The sequence below is a fragment of the Panthera leo genome, chromosome B4, assembly GCF_018350215.1.
Source record: "Panthera leo isolate Ple1 chromosome B4, P.leo_Ple1_pat1.1, whole genome shotgun sequence".
NCBI lineage: Eukaryota > Metazoa > Chordata > Mammalia > Carnivora > Felidae > Panthera > Panthera leo.
Window position 1 is genome coordinate 119,596,905 of NC_056685.1, and position 22,480 is coordinate 119,619,384.

The 22,480-nt window shown below is 36.1% G+C and overlaps 1 protein-coding gene across 13 annotated transcripts in view; it reads right to left on the bottom strand.

Annotated features, from left to right (window-relative positions):
- Nucleotides 1–22,480, bottom strand: part of ANKS1B (ankyrin repeat and sterile alpha motif domain containing 1B) — a 1,079,782-nt gene that overhangs the window by 646,152 nt on the left and 411,150 nt on the right. For all 13 annotated transcript variants that reach the window (XM_042947477.1, XM_042947476.1, XM_042947473.1 and 10 more), the window contains one exon: nucleotides 20,516–20,681. In XM_042947477.1, the coding sequence (XP_042803411.1) occupies nucleotides 20,516–20,681 (166 nt within the window). The remainder of the gene's footprint in view (nucleotides 1–20,515; nucleotides 20,682–22,480) is intronic.

Below are 22,480 nucleotides of genomic sequence, written 5' to 3' on the forward strand. Positions count from 1 at the left end.
TATACACACAATTATTATCCAAACAGGGACACTTTTGATAGTGAAAGGGAGTGCTAATAACAATTATGCCAGGTCAAAAGCATAAAAGAGTATATTGAGGGAAAGTGGGATATATGATCCTTACATGTGGCCTACATTGAAATGTATCTCATAGAAGTAAAAGCACCTCCATATAAAACAAGTGCACAATGATGTTTACTACTCTTTTAATGGTGGAAAAATAATGCAAAATAAAGTGAATGCTTATCAATAGAGGTGGAATAAATCATGATACATAATACCATCAAATTTTATGCAACCTTTAAAAGAGTGAATTATAGGGATAACAACTGACTTGAAGGAAGTCCTTTGAAATACTGTTGAATGAGAAAAATAATATTCAGGAAAATATATTATGACTTTCCTTTTTGTAAAACAAAAGGTTTACACTCAGAGGCAAATACTGAAGCTTGAACTTCAGGATCCCAAACTTTCATGGGCCTATTCCAAGATGCTGGGAGGGTCTCTGGAAATGTTTTTGTAAATTTGGTAAAAGTAAAATATTTTAATTGCAATAAGCTCAGATTTCTTCAAATTTCTTCCAACTCCAATTTCCTTGATATCACACTTCTGTTTGTTTTTGGTAGTATTAAAATGGCTGCAGACATTTTTGGAATCTGGCTAAGGAGAAGATTAGTTTCGGATAAATTTAGTTTGGGTTTAGTGGGACATATTTGCAAGGTTTAAGTCACTCCCTTGTATAGTCCAGATGTTAAAATGGCTTCTAGAAATTCTCCTAACATCTTCTGTGCAAACTCATCTGGTATGTGACTATAAGGTTTAGAGCACTACTATGATATGAGTGATATTGTGATAAGAGTGTGGCCTAGAAATACTTGTGTACCAGAAATATTTGGTATGTACAGAAGTTAGTGTATGGAAAGTTCATCCAAATCTTATAGCTTAGATATGAAAGGGGTTTTTTATCAAATTTGGCAATAATCCTAAAAACTAGCATGGCAGTGCCAATAAGCGATTGTAAAGCTGAAAGGAGATTTTCTACAGACAAAAAAAAAAAGCCCTAATTTTGATCAATGATGCTAAACGAGGAAAAAATTCAACAAGGAAAGATTGAATTATTTTATTTTCTCTACGTTAGCATTGTCTAAAAGAAGTATAATGTGAGCCACATATGTAACTTTAAATTTGCTAGTAGCCACGTTTGTAAAAGTTTTGAAAATAGATAAAATTAATTTTAATAATGTATCATTTGGGGTGCCTGGGTGGCTCAGTCGGTTGGGCGTCCGACTTCAGCTCAGGTCACGATCTCGCGGTCCGTGAGTTCGAGCCCCGCGTCGGGCTCTGGGCTGATGGCTCAGAGCCTGGAGCCTGGAGCCTGCTTCGGATGCTGTGACTCCCTCTCTCTCTGCCCCTCCCCCGTTCATGCTCTGTCTCTCTCTGTCTCTCTCTGTCTCAAAAATAAATAAAACGTTAAAAAATTAAAAAAAATGTATCATTTATCTCAATTTATCAAAAATATTGCATTTTCAGTTATTAATAATTATATTTTACTTTCCTTTTAATGTACTAGCTCTTCATAATCTGAAGTATAATTTACACTTTCAGCATGTGAATTCAGGTAGTAAACTTTCACTGGAAATACATGATCTGTATTTAGATTTTATAAAATTACAGTTGGAAAAGTAGATTCAACTGTAAACAAACTTGGTCTAAACATACTTAAAAGTTTTCAGATAACTGAAATGAGTAGCCAAAAATTATTTTTCCTTTAGTATTTGCATCCACATTCATATAATTATTTCATCGCTTTTAGAAGAATTGATTTGATTTTGACATAGTTTCAGCTTCAAAATTATATCTGCCCAAGTTAAGTAAGTTCCCTGAGTCAGAATTATTAATATAAAAGTCAAGAGGTATTGCATACATTTAAATTATAAGTTTGGAATCTGCTAAAAATGTTTTAAAATGTTTTATGGGACATTTAATTCTAATTTTAAGCAAATAATTTTCACTGATTCTATTTTCATTGTTGAGAGCAAACTTCTTACCAAATTTACTATGCATTTGCTGGATGTACCTCTTACTACTTTCCACTTTATTATCTCAAAAAAAATTTTTTTAGACAACAAACATCTTTTCAGTATGCTCTGCCATGGCAAATTATAACTGGCATCATCATGAAATTTGTGACATATCATATTCCAGTCTCTCCTTTTTCCATTTAAAAGAATGCTTCAGTCATAAAATGTGTGCAAAGTGGAAAAGGAGATGAGGTAAGGGAACTGGGGAAACCCTAGTCATTGTAGGAAAATCCCAGTCCTTCCTTAGTGCGCTGGAACTTATGCATGGGGGCCCTCCAAAACTGTATAACTACATCGGGAGGATCTGCATGTTTCTACACCTAATTACCAACAGCAGAAAGGACAGTCTTTGCTTGCAGACAACTACAATCCTTATACAATGAAAGAAAAAATAAAATTGCAAACTAATAGGTATGGCATGATTCTATTTTGGTTTTATTTTCTTTAAAAAGAAATAAAGCCCATGTGTATACACATATACATGTTTGTCTACGCTTGTATGTGTAAGGAGACAGCTAAAGGATATATACTGAGCTGTTAGCATTGTCTAAATGAAGGTGGGTTAAGAAGTTAGCACAACTGGGTCAGGAAAAATGGTGAAAATGATCAGTATTGCCCTTATAAAATTATGCATTGTATTATAGGTTTTAATTCAGTACTACACACATATATTTATCATTTGTAAGCCATCCAATAAGGAAAAACCTTTTTCAAATATAATATGATTTATTATTATTGTTGTCATAATTTCATTATATTATAATCTGAGATTGGGACCTGATTCTCTGATATGTTAAGACTGCCTTTGTGACCTAGTTAAGCAGTCAGTTTTTATAAGTGCTTTATGTATGTGTGAAAGAATACATGTATTCTCTACTGATGGGTACAGAGTTCTAAACATGTCTATTAAATCATGATTGTTAGTTGTATTATTCAACATAATATATTCTTTTTTAATTTATTTTTGTATTTTTAGAGAGACAAAGCATGAGTGGGGAGGGAGGGAGGGAGGGAGAGAGAGAGAGAGAGAGAGAGAGAATCTTACCCTGGGGCCCAACGCAAGGCTTGATTCCACAACCTTTAGATCACGACCTGAGCTGAAATCAAGACAGATGCTCAACCAACTGAGCCACCCAGGTGCCACTAACAAAGTATATTCCTTTTTTTAAAAATTTTCTTTACTGTTTATTTATTTTTGAGAGAGAGAGAGAGAGAGAGAGAGCACCAGCAGGGTTGGGGCAGACAGGGAGACACAGGATCCAAAGCAAGCTCCAGGCTCCCAGCTGTTAGCAGAGCCTGACATGAGGCTCGAACTCACGAACCATGAGATCGTGACCTGAGCCGAAGTTAACTTAACCTACTGAGCTACTCAGGCGCCCCTAACAAAGTGTATTCTTATGCTTCTTCATTTATCAAAATTCTCAGTGAAATATGATATATTAAAATCTTTCACAAATTGTGGATTTCAATTTGTCTTCAAACTCTTATCAGTTTTGGCTTTTAATATTTCAAGGCAATGTTGTATGTGAAAACGACTGAAAAATTTTGTGACTTTATACTTCTTACTATATTGTGCTTTATTCTTTTATTGTTATGTAGTATCCCTCTTTATCTCTTTTAATGTTTTAAGTTTCAATTATATTTGGACTGATGATATTGCTTTAATGCCTTTCTTTAGGTTGTTTTCACTTGATCTTTTGTTTCTTAACCCCTTTGTGTCATTTTTATTTATGCTCAACTCCTGGAAAATTAATATAGAAAGATTTTTAAAAACTGAATCCAGTATGCTTATCTTTGTCTTTTATTAATTATTTTCTATTTTGTGGTTTTGGTTTGCCATGCTTACTCTTGGCTTCGCCTCTTTTTTTCCATATTTAAGGACATTTTAATTAATAAAAATTTCTTTATTCTTTTATTTTATACTACTGGTTTGGAAGATATAAATTATGTTCCTAATTTTTACTGGTTTATCTCAAAATTTTTACTAGAAATTTTGTAACAAAAAATTAAAAATTATTAAGTATCTTTGTCTAATTTCTTAGCCCATTTTACTTACTCTCTGATCATAACCCTCTATCTTCCTTGTTTTTATAGTCTGAAAATTTAATACACCTGACTGTACATTTTTAGAAGGAGGCATGATTTCTGGCTCCCTCTTGAAGTGGGGCTCTTTTAGATTCCATATCCCTGAAGGATGCAGTCTTCCTATGGATCCTGCCCATTTTGGGGCCCAGTCACCAGGTGGGATTGCCATTTAGGTTCCAATTTCTAGTTTGTGTCTCTGATCCAGTTGACAATAGAGATATTTTCTTTTTTCTTTTTTCTTTTTTTTTAGCACAGCTAGAATTTGTAACTTTCTCATTTTATATTGTATCCTCATCATTGTTTTTGATGCACTGGAAAATAGGGGAAGAGTTGCTTTAAAGTAAACCTGAAAGACCTTGCTGAGTTGACAGGTCATGTTATAATTTTATAATCAGAAAAATGTATAATTGATTTAAAAAATAAATATAATACAAGTCTATAGACATCTAATGTTCATTCACGTTTATATAAAGCTATACACAGGAAAAAAAAACAAGAAAGAAACAAACCAGGATGTTAACATCAGTTACCCTGATAGGTAAGATTCAGTAAAATACTTTACTTTTACTTTTTTTACTTTTCACGTATTGAACAAAATTAACAAAATGATTTATTCAGTTTTATAATGAGAGCTTATTATAATAAGTTCTATATAAGTTCATAATGATCAACTTATTTTTAAAAGGCTACTAGAAGAAAAATTAGCATTATATTAGTAGCTATATTAAAAATTATTATATTATACTAAAAAATAATAACACCAATATAACAGGTTTTCATAAGGGAAACAAAAGATATTTAAAATGATTTCAGAGGTTTAGAAGAATTTCTGTGTTGCTAGTTTCAGAATTAGACATATCACTCCTTTCCACACTTGGTTACAATAATCTAAGTATGCTTCTATTGAAATGATGATCCAGGATCCTCAAACTTGCCTGTGACTTAATGTCTGCTTACTTTTAAAATTTTCTAAGGAAAAGAATGTTAGCTGGTTCACTGCTCTTGACTTGTTTATAGCGCAGTTTTTAGCATTCCATTATTTTCTTTTCGCTTCCTCTGTTCACAGGTAGGAGACCCAGAAGACACTAGATGACTATTCAGTAATTAATTGAAGGGTTCTATAGAAATGTACAGCATAGAAAAACCTATGTGATTAAACGGCACCTACAGTTTTTTCTCTGGGTTCTGTGCATAAATAGCAGAATACGATAACCCACAGAGAACAGATGTGGCCAAGTTTGGCAGTAAAATATATAATTCTGGATGCACTAATGGTCTATTTGAGTCTGATTGACTCAAGAGGTATGTAGAATGCTTTAGACTTTTATTTTGTAATGTAGATAAAATCTCTCCTATTACTTTATGCCTAATGTCTCCTTTTTCTTTGTGTCTCATACACCTATGGCCTTGGAAAAGAGTAAGTCCTCAATAAATAGCTGTGGAATAAATGAATGAATGAATGAATGAATGATCTTATTAAAAATAGACAGTTTTAAACAGTAGGATGGAGCACAGGAGGAAGAGTTATGAATCACAGTCCCTTCTCAATGACAGATTTACTTTTGAATTATCATCTCTTTCAACAAACTATTCATCTATTCTGACTTAGTTTCCTCAACTGCAATAGAAGATATGATGATAAATGTGATGAAATGATAGATCTGGAAATATTTTGTGCATTAATTCTTGGTGGAGTTTAAATAATGAAAATACTTTTAATTCTCTATTTTTCTGAACTATTCAAACCTAGTCTGTTAATTCCCAAAAATAACCTAAGAATAAGCTATTTTTGTCTTTTCATTTTTAATAAATTGCCTCTGAGAGGCGAATGAACAATCTATTATGAGTTTCTTGAATATGTGTATTCTAATATAAATGTGAAATGTAATACATTGGATGAAATCTAGAGTAAAATATAGTAACAAATTTTTTTTACTTTTTAAATGTATAATGTGACTATAGTTGGGTGTTAGTTAATTTTGCTAATGTTACTTAATTAAGACTGTAGGAGTACCTAAAGAAAGAACTAGTAGTTTTAGTATAATATTACATTAATAACATAGCATCTATGGAAAAGGATATAAAATAAATTAGTGAGTGTGCCAATTGATGTATCTGACATGTCTAAACAGTGTAGGGGGAGAAAAGATTAAATACAAGACTACAAGCATTAATACAAGATTTCTTTAATATTATACTTTCAGTATAATGTTATTTTCAACTTAATGCTGTATGTAGCAACTGCTAAACAGAACAAAATTAGTAAGAGTGAGTCCAGGAAATAATAACTTAATCTTTAAAAGGGACTGGAATTACACAACTATAAATTCCCAGGAGCTATAACGATTTGCCTCTGTTAGGAGCACTGAGAATAACACTTGTCAAATGTTCAACCAGTATACAAAACAAGGTAATCTAAATTAAAATATTCTGAAGTATAAGCAAAATGAGAAGTTAAAACCTATATCCTTAATAGATAAGTCTTATTGCAGAAGTTCAGTATTTTAGAGACAGTATCTATCCTTAACCTATTCAGCTTTCTTTCTTCAAAGAGGAAGATCACCTACATATTTAACATTAATTAGATAAACATGAATTGTTTTGACATGATTTATTTTAACTTTCTAAATTACTAAGCTATTTTTAATTATTTTCTAATTATAAAAGCAATATGTGTTTGTTGTAGAAAATTTGGACAATACAAAAAAGTATGAAGAATAAAACAGAAATAACATGTAATCTTAGCATTCAGAGACAGCGTGATTATAGAGTACCTTTAAGATCCTTTTTTCCCCAAGCACATACACATTAATATTATTTTCAACTAAATTTGTATCAAATGGTAAATATTCATTCATTCATTTAATAGATATTCATTGAGAGGTAACTAATGCCATTATTAAAATTGAATAATTAGATATTATTTGAAAATATTAATGATTATAGGTAAGTCTACTCTTCGAATTTATCATTATTACTTAATTATTCACTTGTTTTCACTTTTGGGTTGTCTCCAACACATCCACTTATTTTAAATTGATTGGAACACCCTCTAGTACTATTCCACAGATGGGCACGATATATCACAAAACACTGAACAAGTTTCCAACTCTTCCTATTTTGTTTGAAAGGAAAAATTCACGATTTATCCTGGAAAATTCAAAATAATACCAAAATGGCATGATTAACTAATTAAATAATTAATTCATGAACTGTGAATGTGGTTAAGAATATGGTCTCCAGAGCTGAATATCAGGTATTCAAATTCCAAAGCTGCCATTTTCTAGCAGTCTCTAAACTTTTTGTGACTTGTTTCCCTTATCTGTAAAATGGGAATGACAATACTAGCTACGTCATATACAGCTTAAGATTAAATAAACTAAGATGTACAAAGTAAGTAAGTATTCAATACCATTAACTATTATTTTTTCATTAATATTTATATGGCAGTAATTTTGCTAGAAGCTCTGATTACAATGTAAACAGGCAAAATTTTGAACTTTTTAAGACAACAACTGAAACATTAAAATACATAACCTCAACTACATAATTTCATTCAAAGTAAGGACTACAGAAGAAAGGAAAATTAGAAGGTGTTGAAAGAAGAAAACAGAGGCATCCATATATTTAGTCTGGGGCATGAGTGTGTGTGGGTAAAGGGATTCTCCCTGAAGAAGTATAGATGTTATCTACTTGGGGGAAAGAGAAGGAAAAGGGAGAGTAGGATCCAACATTGGTTTAGGCATGTGAAGCCCACAGATAGGAAGGAGCTCATCTCTATTAAAGAATAAAAGGAACTAAAAATGGCCAGTGTGGGAAGGTGGAAACTGACGACAGATGAAGCTAAAAATGAAAAAAAAAAAAAAAAGGAAGAAAGAAAGAAAGAAAGAAAGAAAGAAAAAGGACATCATTCAGGGCCTTATGAACCTTATCAGGGATTTGGGTCATTTTTCTAAGAATGATGACAAGTCACTAAAAGGTTTTAGTGATGCAATCAGATTTATGATTTCTAAAATTACTTTGGCTACAACATAAATAATAAATTCAAGGAAGGAAAATTTTTTTTATTAAAATAATCTCTAAGAGCACTTGGTAATAGTAGAGGAACAGGTAGATTTGAGGTTTAATTAGGGATGGAGAGTAAGTTACAGAATTATCTTCACCCTAACACCTATTGCCACTAAAAATTATAACACCTAGTGATTGAGTGCATCTAGGAGTTAGTGGAAACAGAGATGGCAAGAATGACACCCAGGTTTCTGCAATCAGATGAATGATTAACCCACTTACTAAGATAAGGAATTCTGCATGAAGAGCAAGTTTGTGGGGAAAGATATGAGTGTAGTTCTGTGTATGTTAGGGTTAAGGCAACTTTGAGACATGTAGGTGGAGATATTCAGCAGATGGATGGAACAATGGATGAGCGTGGAATTGAGAGAAGTGGTAACGACTGGGGGGAAAGTTTGGGAGTCTTCAGCATGGTGATTGTAACAGAAGTCATACTATGGATGAAACAATTTAGGAAGAGAAAAAGTAAAAAGAATAGGGAGGACTTTGAGCCTTGAGGAACTCTCAACTTTTAAAGCCATACAGAAAAACGTTAGCTGTCAACATAGACAGGGAATAGCATAATAAGATAAAATTGTCTTTGGACAGCAAAGGGAAGAAAAGGTATCAAAATGGAGGTGTCACTAACCTGTGGAATGCTGCTGACAGATTAAGAAAAATGGAGAAGGAGAAATGTCCTCTCAATTTTGTGATACTAAGGTCACTGGTACCTTTAGAAAGTACATTTGGAAAGAGCAGTGAGGAATGGAAACCTGACTAAAATAGGCAGAGAAGTGAAAGGAAAGGAAGAAAATGAAGGTACTGAGCATGTGGAGGGATAGACAGAAGTTGAGGAGTCCAGGGAAGGGAGTCAGGGAACTTTTTAGTTGTTGTTAATTGCTGCTGGCTGCTATTTCACTGATGGCTGCTATTGTTGTTTTTGTTTTTCAGATAGAAAAGGCTGAAGCAGATTTAAATCTTTAATGTGTATGATCCAGTGAAGAAGAACAATTAAAAACAGGAGAGAGCACCTAATGAAAGAGTCACATTCCTGAGAAGGCACAGGAAAAGGGAACTTGTTAAAAGGAAAATCCCTCCGCTTTAACAGGAGGTACAAGCAAGAGAAGGGTGCAGGAAAGGTTGTATTTATAGACTTGGTGGAGGATGTCAACACAGTTCCCTCTGATGGCTTCGATTTTCTTTATTAACTAGAACATGAGGCCACCTGCTGACAGTGAGAGACAAGGTAGAAAAAGTCAGGCACCTGGATGACTCGGTGAGTTAAGCATCTGACTCTTGATTTTGGTTCAGGTCATGATCTCACGGTTCCAGAGTTGGAGCTCTGCAGCACAGAGCCAGCTCGCTCTCTCCCTCTTTCTCTACCCCATCCTTGCTGTGCTTTCTCTCCCTCTCAAAATAAATAAATTAAACTTAAAGAAAACAAAGGTAGGGAAAAGTATCTGAGGTTTGAGGAGAGTACAACAGAGAAAAAGTGGAATGTGACACAGTGTGAAAGCCCTGCTTGAATGAGGTGAGCATGAATTTATGAATTAGTGATGTTTACCCCCTTTTATACATATTCTGACATTGTTCTATAGGATACAATAAATGACATAATAAAAAACCTAGACCCCCCCATCATTACTGTAATAAGAGTTTATTATATCTTTAGATATCTTATTATTCTACACTTCATGTTATTCATAATAGTACAGGCAAACTTGATTTGATAGAAAAAGCATAATTTTCTTTTTGTTTAAGATGATGTTTCCCAAATATAGCCAACTTCCACCAATTTGAACAAATTGAGATGACTACATTTTCAAATTGGTAAGCTGTCCATATGGATGAAGGAAGCAATTAATTTACCAGGATTTCTCGGTAGGTACTGCTGCCCTAGTTTTCTCTCTTTGCCCCCTCTATAAACCAATAGTGGCTTACAAATTTACAATTTACTAGTTTAATAAATGGCTAAGACAGCACTGAGTACAGAGCAAATGCCAAACAAATAATTGCTGTTTGATAACAACGGTTCTTATCAGCAAGTCCAGTATTTGTATGTAAAAGAGTGTTTCCAAGGGGCTTAAAAATAGTTTGCTCTCTTAAATGAGTTCAACATACCCACAGAAATCATGTTGACACTACCCACTTGCTTAGCAAAGATAAACATTCATCCTAGTCCAGTCTGAATTATTTTAATTGCAAAATTTTGGCATTAGAATTAAGGAAGCTCCACTATTTCAAAAAATATTTTGGTATAAATAAGTTACAGGCTCACCCGCACACTACTACCTCTCTCAGGATGTTGGGGGAGATGTTGGGGGTTGTGGAGGATTATTCACCAGAGGACATCTTCATTTCAGGTTGACCACAGACCAGTAGGCACATTAGCAAATTGAACAGAGGTAAGCAAGACCCAAACTATCCTGGCATGAAACTATTGACTGTGTCCTTTTTATAAGAGATCATCTATTTTCTTCCAACAGGATTGGAAACAGTCTTCACTGGTGGTTATAAATTGCTCATTAATCAAAATGGATTTATTGAGCATCCATAGTGTGCAAAGCCTGCACTAAGTGATTCAAAATAACAGGTTGCCTAGTTACCATAAAATGGAAAAATTCCCCTGTGAAGGTTAAAATTAAATGAAAGGCAGACAAGAAAACATTATCTTTGATGGCATCTGACTATTTCACAGGACTTTTTCTGCCATTACAGCCATTTTCTCTTAAAGATAACAGTCTTTCACTCATTCATTCACTTATTTTCACTTATATCACTCACTTATTTTCACTTATATCACTCACTTATTTTCATTCATTTATGTAATTGAGTCCCCACTATGACTATGTAAGATCCTTTGCTTGATGCAATAAGGCAAACAAACATGATTCAATATTGACTGCATAAGCATGAGTCTTAGCAAATTTACCAAGCAAGGACTGGACTTCTGTTGATCTTTATTTAATGAGCCTAGTACTAGAGCATTCTTTATTTCATATGAAATCTGTAGGCACTGAAGCATTACTGAAATGCTCCTTGCAAATGTATCACTCATTTTCTTGTTGAACTGTAAAATCTTGTTGAATATAGATTTACTAATAAATTGCTTTCATATTTAAATTAAACCAGTGAATATGATATAATTTTTTTTCAGAATGAGATCTACTTTATACTAGCTTAACTAGTTAATAAACAGAAAAGACCACAGACAGGGAACTGATATGCATAGTTAACTGTGATTTTCTGTGAAAATGCATATTCTATATCCATGAATGGGATTACCAGTCACAGCCAAGACCCTTAAGTGCATAGCCTCTGAAATGAGCAGGTAGCCAACGTCTGCCCACAGAGGCCCAGGATCCTCATTTGCCCCTCCCTTCTATGTATTGAATTTGTGTGCTCAGTTCTAGTCCCTGCAATTACTTCTTAGGGCTACTGTAACAAAGTACTGCTACCTGGGTGCCCTAAACAACAGAAATTTATTGTCTCACAGTCTGGAGGCTAGAAGTCTGAAATCAAGTTTGGTTTCATTCTGTGGGCTGTGAAGTAAAGATCTGTTCGAGGCCTCTCTGGCTTGTGGATGGCCATCTTCCCCCTGTGTTTTTTCACATTGTCTTCCCTTCACAGGGACACTGTCTCTGTGTCTAAATTTCCTCCTCTTATAAGGATACCCATCATGATGGATTAGAGCCCACCTAATGACTTCATTTTAACTTGATTACCTCTATAAATGCCATCTCCAAATTCTTCAAGTAAGGTCACATTCTGAAATACTAGTGATTGAAAGACAAAAGGTGGAGGGGGGCATAATTCAAGCCATAACAGTCCCCAGTTTCTCTAATGACCTAGTCATCCCTCAATCATTTCTTTCTCTCTCTCAGTCTCTCCAGGATAGCTTCAGAATGCAATTCTTGTGTGTGTAGAAGTCCTCATTTTGTCTGTAAACCTAACCCATGTTATCCAGCACAGTTAACCAAAAACTATAGAATGCATTCCCTCAAATATAATTATTTAGCTTCCTTGGCGACCTATTTCCTAAGTGGTAGAATTTTCAAAGGGAGAAGGGATAACTGCTCCTCTATACCCTCCCTCTTTGTTCCCCCTTCCCCTCTTTGCTGGCATTGCCTTTGTACTGGTCACCATAATGTTTTGCTGAAACTAAACATCAATCTCCTAATTAATTTTCCTGTCTCAAGCTTCATCTCTTTCCAATCTATTCTTCACATTGCTTCCAGAGAGACTGTTCTAGAACAAAAACCTATCACATGACATCCCACTTAAAGTCTGTCAATGGTTCACTTCTGCTGTCAGGTGAAATCCAAATTTCTGCATGTCACCTCTTGTTCTTTTAATGCATTTTTCCTTAGTAGCATTCTGTACTTTAACCATGCTAAGTTGGGCATAGTCTCTGAATGAACTGTGTTCTTCCATGCCTCTGGATCTCTGCACACAGTTCTCATTCATCCATACAGCATACAACTCCTGTTCATGTATCTGAGTCTCTTTCTCCGAGGCTCCAATCAGGCAGCAAACTCCTACAGTAAGCTTCTACAAGATCCCTCCCCTTCTATCCTCCTGGAGCACTTATGCTCACCTCTCTCATTACACTTAATTACTCTTAATTTTAACACACCCTAAGCTCCTAAATATCAGAAGTTTCACTGTTTCTTCAGCAACATTTAGCACAATGCCTAGAACACTGTAAGTACTCAGTAAGTGTTTACTGAGTGGATAAGGAACTGTAGGGTAGCTACGTACCGAGTTCAGTTTAAGGGTCTCTAAAAGACTCATGTGCATCAAGAGATGTCTCCATATTCTGAAAGCCCTACCTTTATTAGTAAAGGACTTGGTAAAATAGGAAACATCAGTGGCATCAAGAGAGGTCAATGACTTCCCTGAGTTCATCAGCTTTAGTTAGTTGGTCCTGAGGGGAAAAGGCAAAGCTAGGTATGGGTCATGAGGAATCAACGATAGCAGACTGAGACCTAGAAGTAATTGGATCCATGCAAAACCTAAGCTACAGGTTAATGGAATCAACAAAAGAAAATGACACAGACTGTGTCCTCATCCAGATAGAAGACAAACAGTGATGTTGATCTTCTCTTCCACCTGCTAGGTTAATTATGGAGGGGAATTTTGTGTGCTTCACTTGATAAAGTTCTATCTAGAATTAGAACAGAAACTGCTCTGACTTGTATTCATCCCTATTCCTATCATTAAAAAGAAAAATTCTTCAATTTAAATTCTGGACTCCCTCACCTCTAGAATTTACAATCGTGGTAAAAAGTACAGACTACCAATCATTATGAATTAACCTGGGTCAACTGAGCAAACTGGATTCTTTTATATTGAAACCAGATGACTGAACACAATCATGGAAATCATGTAGTCATGCAAATTAACTCTTACCCCTTGAAAACAGTACTGTTTTCTTTTAAAGCAGTAACAGCAACAAACAGCTCAGGCATTATGGGAATCTGTATTTTCCAAAAGAGGCTATAAGAATATCTTCTTATTTTTTTTAATTTTTTTATGTTTATTTATTTTTGAGACAGAGAGAGACAGAACATGAATGGGGGAGGGTCAGAGAGAGAGGGAGACACAGAATCCAAAGCAGGCTCAAGGCTCTGAACTGTCAGCAGATCTCACAGACCGTGAGACCATGACCTGAGCCGAAGTCGGAGGCTCAACCAACTGAGCCACCCAGGCGCCCCAAGAATATCTTCTTATAACATGACTTTAGTAACACTTTTCCATAAAGGGTAGAGGTGATTAAATCCCCTGCACTTAAATATACATAGGCCCTTAAATACCACAGAAGTGATATTGCCTTCTGAGTTAAGTCAAAAAGCAAAACAGCTTCTGCCTCATTCTCTTAAGATACTTGCTCTTGGAAGGCCATCACTTACCATGAGGAAGTCTACATAGGCCATACCAGACATATGAATAAGAATCAGTATTGAGAATGGATCCTTCAGCCCCACCATGCCGTGAAGCTGCCACAGCTGATATCACTTGAGGCAGAAAAAAAACTGTCTCTGTAGAGTTCTCCCCAAATTGTAGATTTACAAACAAAATAAATGGCTAATTTTTTTGAACTCACTAAGTGTTGAGGTAACTACCTCAACATGTTGGATGTTATGCAGCCATCAATAACCAGAATAGATTCTGACATTTGGAAATGGGTGTTGCCATAACAAAAATCTAAAACATGTGGCATGAACTTTGTGACTGGGCAGCAGGCAAAAGCTAGAAGGGTCTCAAAGTGAATGACTGGGGAAGCCATAAGGGCCAAGGAGAGGATTCCTGGAAGCCCAGAGAACTATGAGGAAGCTGTTGGTGAAGGTGTAAAGGAGAGCAAATGTAATCAGAAGCTGAAAGTAAGGCATCATTTGTGTTGTAGTAGTGGCAGGTTTGGCAACATTGACATCTGAAGTAACATGGAAAATAGAAAATTAACCAAATGAACTCTATGATCTAAGGATGTTTCCAGGAAGAATATTTAAAGAACAACCTGGCTTTGTCTGGCTGCCTATGATAACATGCAAGCAGAGAGAAAACTGAAGAATAACCTACCAAATACAAAGGAGCCAGGAATTTCTGGGTTTCTTATTTGCAGTTGCTCCAAATGGCAAACAATTTTCAAATTAAGGCCAATGACCAAATCTGAGTGGGATGCAAGATTATTTGTTAAGGCCTGAGACAGCTCTCAGGTGGTGCTGTATAGAATCTTTAAGTCGGACAAAAAAACCCTCTAAGTATTTTTAAGGGCATGACTCACAGATTCTCCCTGTCCAATAGTAGGGTCTCTAAGAATCTCAAGGGCATTATCACACAGAGCTCTCATAAGGAGTCCTAGGTAGAGAAGAGCTAATCTGGAACATAAGCTTTTGTCTAATGAAGTGAAATACAATTGGAACACAAAAAGTCCACAAAGTTTTAAGAGAAATTTTATCAGCCTGAACTGGAAGGAACAGAAATATAAAACAGAGCCCCTTTGACTCCTAACCTTTAAAAGACAGAAAAAGCAGGTAAGAAAGATACTCAGCTGTAAACACAGGCTACTTTATATGGAAAATAAAGAATGATTCAGAGGGCGGAACCAAGTGCCACAGAGAACAACTCCTATGCCACAAGACTGAGTCTTAATCAAGGAACTGTGTATGCCTGATTAGATTCAGAATTGCCACAGGCTAGTGACCACTGTATGCCTTGTTCTCCCTGTGTTTGGATGGGAGTATCAATTATGGTTTCCCTATGCCTGATTCACTACTATATGTTGGGTATGTAGGAAAGAAGACTGATAACTGGTCTCAGGTCATCACTGCCAAGAGCAAAGGCAGTCAAGAACCTGCACCATCAGAACTACACCAGGGAGATGAATGCACACCTGAAACTTGACTTGGAGCTTGTAATAATAGGCTAGTGTTTAGAAATCCTGAAGGTATAAACAAGTATAATTTCCATAGGAAAAGGATATATTGGGGCACCTGGGTGGCTCAGTCAGTTAAGCGTCTGACTTCGGCTCAGCTCATGATCTCATGCTCTGTGAGTTCAAGCCCCGCATCAGGCTCTGTGCTGACAGCTCAGAGTCTGGAGCCTGCCTCGGATTCTGTCTCTCTCTCTCTCTCTCTCTCTCTCTGCCCCTCCCCCACTTGCACTCTCTCTCTCAAAAATAAATAAACATTTAAAAGACATTTTGGAAAAGGATATAAATTATTGTGCCCAAAGGGCAGATGATGGCAGATTTTATTTTCCAAAATTGACAGCAAAAGTATCTCCCATTTTTATTACAAAGCACCATTGACACTCCTTCCATTAAGAAGTGGGGTTCATGTTCTCTCCCCTTGAATCTGAGTAGACATGGAATTATATAGTATAAGTGATTATCTGTGACTTCTAAGGCTAGATAGTAAAAATAACACCTGTTTTTTTTTTTTTTTTCAGATGCTTGTTCTCATAATCTAGCCAGTATGTCATGAGGAAACCAAGCAATCCATGGAGAGGAAAAATGGTCCCCAGCCCATAAACCTAGCCAAACTCTAAGCTATCACCAACTTGCCAGCCATTTGTGGGCCATCTTGAAAATAGGTCCCTTATCCCCCAATTGAGCAGCCCCAACTCATACCAAGTGGCACAGATAAGGTGTCCCTGTTGAATGAACTCACCAAACTTGCAGGTTTGTGAACAAATTAAATGACTGATGTTCCTCTAAGTAAGTTTGGGGATGGCTTTTTAAACTTTGTCTAACGTTTATTCATTTTTGAGAAACAAAGACAGAGCATGAGTGGGGTAGGGGCAGAGAGAGAAGGAGACACAGAATTCAAAGCAGGCTCCAGGCTCTGAGCTGTGAGCACAGAGCCCAATGCGGGACTCGAACTCATGGACTGTGACATCATGACCTGAGCTGAAGTCAGGCACTTAACCAACTGAGTGGGGTGACTTTTTAAATAGCAATAGATAACTGACACAGACATCATCTCCTTCATGAAGTCTTCCCCAAGCTCCCAGGTGAAGTTAAGTGTTCCTTTTGTCTGTTCCCCAAATACTTTGTATAACATTGACTTAAACTTATTATACTCTATTGAAATTAACTATTCACTTGTCTGCTTCCATGAGAATGTAAGAACAGGCCTGTGCCTTCTGGAAAAATTAGCTCTTCAAATATGTTACTTTTACCTCATTCTCCCTCTCCTCTCCTTCTGAAGCTTTAAAGAAACAAATTAGAATTTTCTAGTGTATCTTCCAAGTCTCTTACCTTCACATTAAATTTTTCATCTCTCTGTGCAACATTCTATAAAACTTCTTCTGCCCTAATTTCCAGCTCACTAAATCTCCCTTCAGCTGAATCTAATCTGATGTTCCACTTATCCAATGAGTTTGAAATCTGAGGTAGTTTGTGCGTGTGTGTGTGTGTGTGTGTGTGTGTGTGTGTGTGTGCGCGTGTATGTGTGTTTATAGTAGCATGGTCATTTTTCAGCCTGCACCTGATAATTGCAATATTTGAAGTCTTTTCACATGTGGATCTCTTATTTCTTGTTTTTGTGATTCTGGTTTCAAGGTTTCTTTCCTTAGACTATTGTACACTGCTAATATTAATCAGAAAAGTATTTGGGGCCTATAAAAAGAGTATATTCCTCTTTAGAGGCAGAGAGAGAATCCCAGGAGGGGTAGTGGGAGAGAGAAAGGGGGAGAGGGAGAGGGAGAGGGAGGGGGAGGGGGAGAGGGAGGGGGAGAGGGAGGGGGAGAGGGAGAGGGAGAGGGAGAGGGAGAGGGAGAGGGAGAGGGAGAGGGAGAGGGAGAGGGAGAGGGAGAGGGAGAGGGAGAGGGAGAGGAGCAGGGCTCACCCAATGTGGGGCAGGAGCTCAATGAGGGTATTACTTTAAATTAAATTCATGGGTTGACAGCTTTTGGACCATTTAGGTGATAGAAATTTGTGGTACAAATTTGTGTGAGGACCAGTTTGTTGGTAATAACACCTCAGGAATTTCCCTCTTTGTTCTTCTCACAACAAATCATCTTTCTTTGGGGTGGGGGTTATGGGACAAGTTTATTTCTGATTACTGTGAGGTATAGCCCCTGGAGTCCCAGCTCTATGGAGGAAGATTTTCCTATTAGGGTCTCCATGCTGGACAGGCACAGAGATTTTTTTTCTCTACATAAACCTTGAGGTTTATGAGGCATTAAGCACCAGGATTCAACAGCAGGTTCAGAAAATTCCCTCAGTACAAAATAGCTTTAGTAATCCACTGGTTTCCCACCTTCACAAATGTTTTGGTCTGATTATATCTTACTAACCTACTGACCCCCAAAAGTTTCCTAATTTATACGTTATTCAATTTTTATAATTTTCCTGTTACTTTTTTTGTGCTTTTAAGTTTTTCTTTTCTGTATTTTTAGCTAGCATATTTAATTGTTTTTACCAGGAGAAGCCTAATCAGCCTTGTTACCTGGGTCAATGTCTTTTTCATCCCTGTATCCTCAGCATATAGAACACTGCTTGGCACACGAAGGAACTCAATTAGTTTTTGATTGTTTAATGAATAAATCCCTGTCTTCTTTGACTCTTTCATTCCTGCCTCCACCACCCACAACACATCTGTATTTTCTGTGCCCTAATTAAAGCTCTTTTACATTTTATACATGTATGCCTTCTATTTTTCTGTATTTACTGAGCTTTGCCCTGACCTCCCCAGTATTTCCTGGTTACCTCTCCTATGGAAGAGTTTTCATTCTTTTTTTTTTTAACATTTATTTATTTTTGAGAAAGAGAGACAGAGTAGGAGCAGGAGAGGGGCAGAGAGAGAGGGAGTCACAGAATCTGAAGCAGGCTCCAGGCTTTGAGATGTCAGCACAGAGCCCAATGTGGGGCTTGAACTCACGAACCACGAGATCATGACCTGAGCCAAAGTTGGTCGCTTAACCAACTGAGTCACCCAGGAGCCCCTGGAACAGTTTTCATTCTTGTCAACTGCCATAGTTTGGGATCAGCACTGACTTCACTTTTTGTGACTACTTCTGATAACTCACTATTCCACTTTTATCAAATATCTGCTGCTTTTCTGAAGATTATGCTATCCTATTATAACATTCTTTTTCTGATTTTGTTGCTACCATATGTGAACTTCCAGTCATACCTCCACATTTCTTGAGAATTTCAGCATGTGGTTCACAATTTCAACTATACTTCATCCCCCAATATAAAGTATAACATAGTATTTAAAAGCACAGGTTGGACAACCAAATCCAAGTCCAAGATCTATCCCTTATTAACAAAGAACTCTGGGAAGTTACCTAATATTTCAGTGTTACAGTTTCTTCATTTGTAAAATGGTAATAATGATATTATTACCTGCTAGCATTGTAACAATTACATGCAATAAGGCATATAAGTACTTAGAACAGTATCTGGCACTTAGTAAATGCTGAATAAATTTGAACTATTTTCATTATTATGCTCTTACCTCATCCTAAAAATCCTCCTTCTGCATGCTTATGACTCATACAACATCCTTTGTCTCAATGCTTTCTCATTTGTCCACTTCTATAAAATTTCTCAGTTATTATCTAAAATGGCACCTCTGAATTTTACTTTAATCCTTCTCAAGATCTACCTCTTCTTTTCAGCCAATGACTTTTTATCTTAATCCAGAAATGTAATCCATTTGGAAATACATAGTTCAGAATTTCTCTATATTCGTAACAATGCTCTATCTTCTCTCTGGGGGAAGTAATGTCTGGGTCTTCTCTACCCATTGTGTTCTTTCTTCTTAGTTTTTATCTTTAATCTCTCTACCAGCAAATTCCTTTAACCTCTGAACTTGACCAAGGCTTACTTATTCTAAAATAAAACTAGATATTTCTCCCTTGCACCTCTTTTTTCTCATGTTACTATCCTATCTCTTCTTCTAATCTTCTTGAAAGGGCAATCTGTACTCTTCCATTTTCCAGTGTCTCACTGTTAACTTCCAGAAATCTGAAAATTTTATTTCATCACTGATAAAACTTACTTTGCAAAATTAAGCAGCAATTGGATTGTCAAACCAAAAATCCCTCTATTAAGTTTCTCTTACAACTTCTTTGCAGCATTGAATATATTGACCACCCACTTGAAACATTCCTCCATCATAGAGTTCATGTTACTATCTTGCATTCTTTCTTAGAGGCGGTGGTGAAGTAACAGAGGTATAATGATAGTCAAATACTCATGTTCAAGAAAGGCCCCCTTATGTATTGATCTTAAATAAGACACTTAGCTCCAATTTCCTTATCAGTAAAATGGGCATAATATTTACTTAACTTGTACACTAATTGATAATGAAAATAAATAAAATAATGGATCTGAAAATAGCATGAAAGATATAAAATATACAAAGTACCTGAGTACATTTCAATAAACAGAAAACAGGATGCAGAAAAGTATATTAAAAGACTTGCTACCAAATCTGCTATGAAGTTCTAAAGGACCTCAAGGTTTTTTTTTTCTTAAAGAACCCCAAGTTTTGCATCTGACCTAAAAGGTTTTTCACTTTTGCAAGGTTTCAAAGTGCCTTCTCCAAGGCAGTACCACTCTTGTCAGGAAGTTAAGAGATATTGTATCAAAAACTGACTTACTGGGACTCACTTCAAAATGCAAAAAAATGATTAGTGTGACTATACTGGGGCACTTTCATGTTTAAAATATTGTGAAAATCAAAATATTAATGATGCCTCTTCACACACACAAGCATGCAAACTGAATTGGTCCAATGTAAGAAATATTACCCGTTCTACAAAAAATTAATATTAGGAAATATTACCAGTTCTTGGAGAAGGGGCCCTTGCAATTTCTAAGGAGCAAGGTTTCTTTGTAACTGCTATGTCCGTTAGATCACATAGAAAGTTCTCATTTTCTGAAGGAAATATATCGAGAGAAGCAGATGGTACAATTTCCATAGTGTAATTCCTCTTCTTTGGATAGGACTCCTGAAAGGAAGGAGAAAAAATAAAAATAGCTTTGTGATAAAGACACAGCTTGTTTGATTTATAAAAACTAGAAAAGATAATCAGATTCATCAGTTCTTCCAAAACTGATTAAGAGATGCTGATTCATCTGTTTGAATAAGTTATATCATCATGTAACCCCAATATTATCAGTGATCTTTTTCGAAGAGTCCTGACAGTTCGGTTCCCCTGAATTTATCACTGACATACTAAAGTTCATGATCCTTTGTCATGATCTCTTTTTGTAGTATATGGCTATTTTCTAGTTGTGGCATAAACTGTCGTTTAATCAACAGTTATTCCCAAGACTCTACTCCCTTGCCAGCTTCCTAGGGATAGCCAGCCATGTGACTCAATTTTGGCCAGTTAGATAAAAGGGAGACTTCTGGAAAAATATTTTTCCCCAGAGAAAGAAACATGTAATGGGGCTCTTTCAGAGCCTTAGCCACCCTCAGTTTCCTCTCTCTGGATGCAGTTTTGATGTCTGCACACAGGACAGGCATGTTGTGACCATAAGGTAATAACCTTAAGATCAAAAAGGTAATAGGCTAAGAATGGCAAGAGAAGGATAAAACAAGCCTAGGACCTTGATGTTATCACTGAGCTACTGAAAGAGCCCCAGGACTGAAAGAGCCCAGGACTGGTTAGTTACTACAGACTTCTTAAGTAAAAAAGTCCTTGTTGTTTGAGCCATTGCTAATAGGGGTTTTATTTTATTTTATTTTATTTTTGTCATTTCAGGTTAGGATAAAATGAAGGTCCAATTCTATACTACTGATTCTTTTAAGCATTCTAAAAATAGGAATTCATTTCATTTCACAAGATCTTAATTTCATATACAAGGCATTAATTGGTCAACAGATATTATTTGGCATCTATCACATCTACTTAGGACTATGCTAAGTGCTAGAGATTTTTAATTTTTTTTTCAACGTTTTTTATTTATTTTTGGGACAGAGAGAGACAGAGCATGAACGGGGGAGGGGCAGAGAGAGAGGGAGACACAGAATCGGAAACAGGCTCCAGGCTCCGAGCCATCAGCCCAGAGCCTGACGCGGGGCTCGAACTCACAGACCGCGAGATCGTGACCTGGCTGAAGTCGGACGCTTAACCGACTGCGCCACCCAGGCGCCCCGAGATTTTTAAAAACTAATAAGGTACAATCCTTGCCCTCAGAAAGCTCACAGTATACTAGAGAAGAAAAACAGATACCTGCATAGTGAATTTCACTATTAATTATGTTTTGTTTTTGATGTTTGTTATTTTTACAAAGCATAGTTCACTATCAAAAGAAAAAGACAAGAAAAAAAATAAACTCATTTTCAAAAAAATCTCCCAAGATATGACCCAAGGTCAGTAAAGATTTAGTATAAGTTCCTATTTTTTTCTATAATGGTATTTACAGTACTGTAGAATAAGTATTCAAGGTCAGTGTAATTGCTTTCAGACCATACCAGACCCTCAGACATCAAAGAATCAATTATGTTCACTCTACTCTATTGAAAGCAGGAAATTGGGAGTAATTTATTTTTAACAACAAAGGGTGACAAAGTAGAAAGTATCCAGGGGAAAGCAATCAAGATGGTATATGATTTGAAAATCATGTCACAGATGAAATGATGAAAGGAACTGCCATGTTCTATCCTGGAGAAGCCTTACAGCAGCATCATAGTTTTCTCAACACATTTGAAAGGCTATCCCTAAAGAGCTATCCCACAAAGCAAGGGATGGGGAGAAGTTGCTATGGTAGATTATTCCAGAGTTCTTAAAGGCAGAACAAA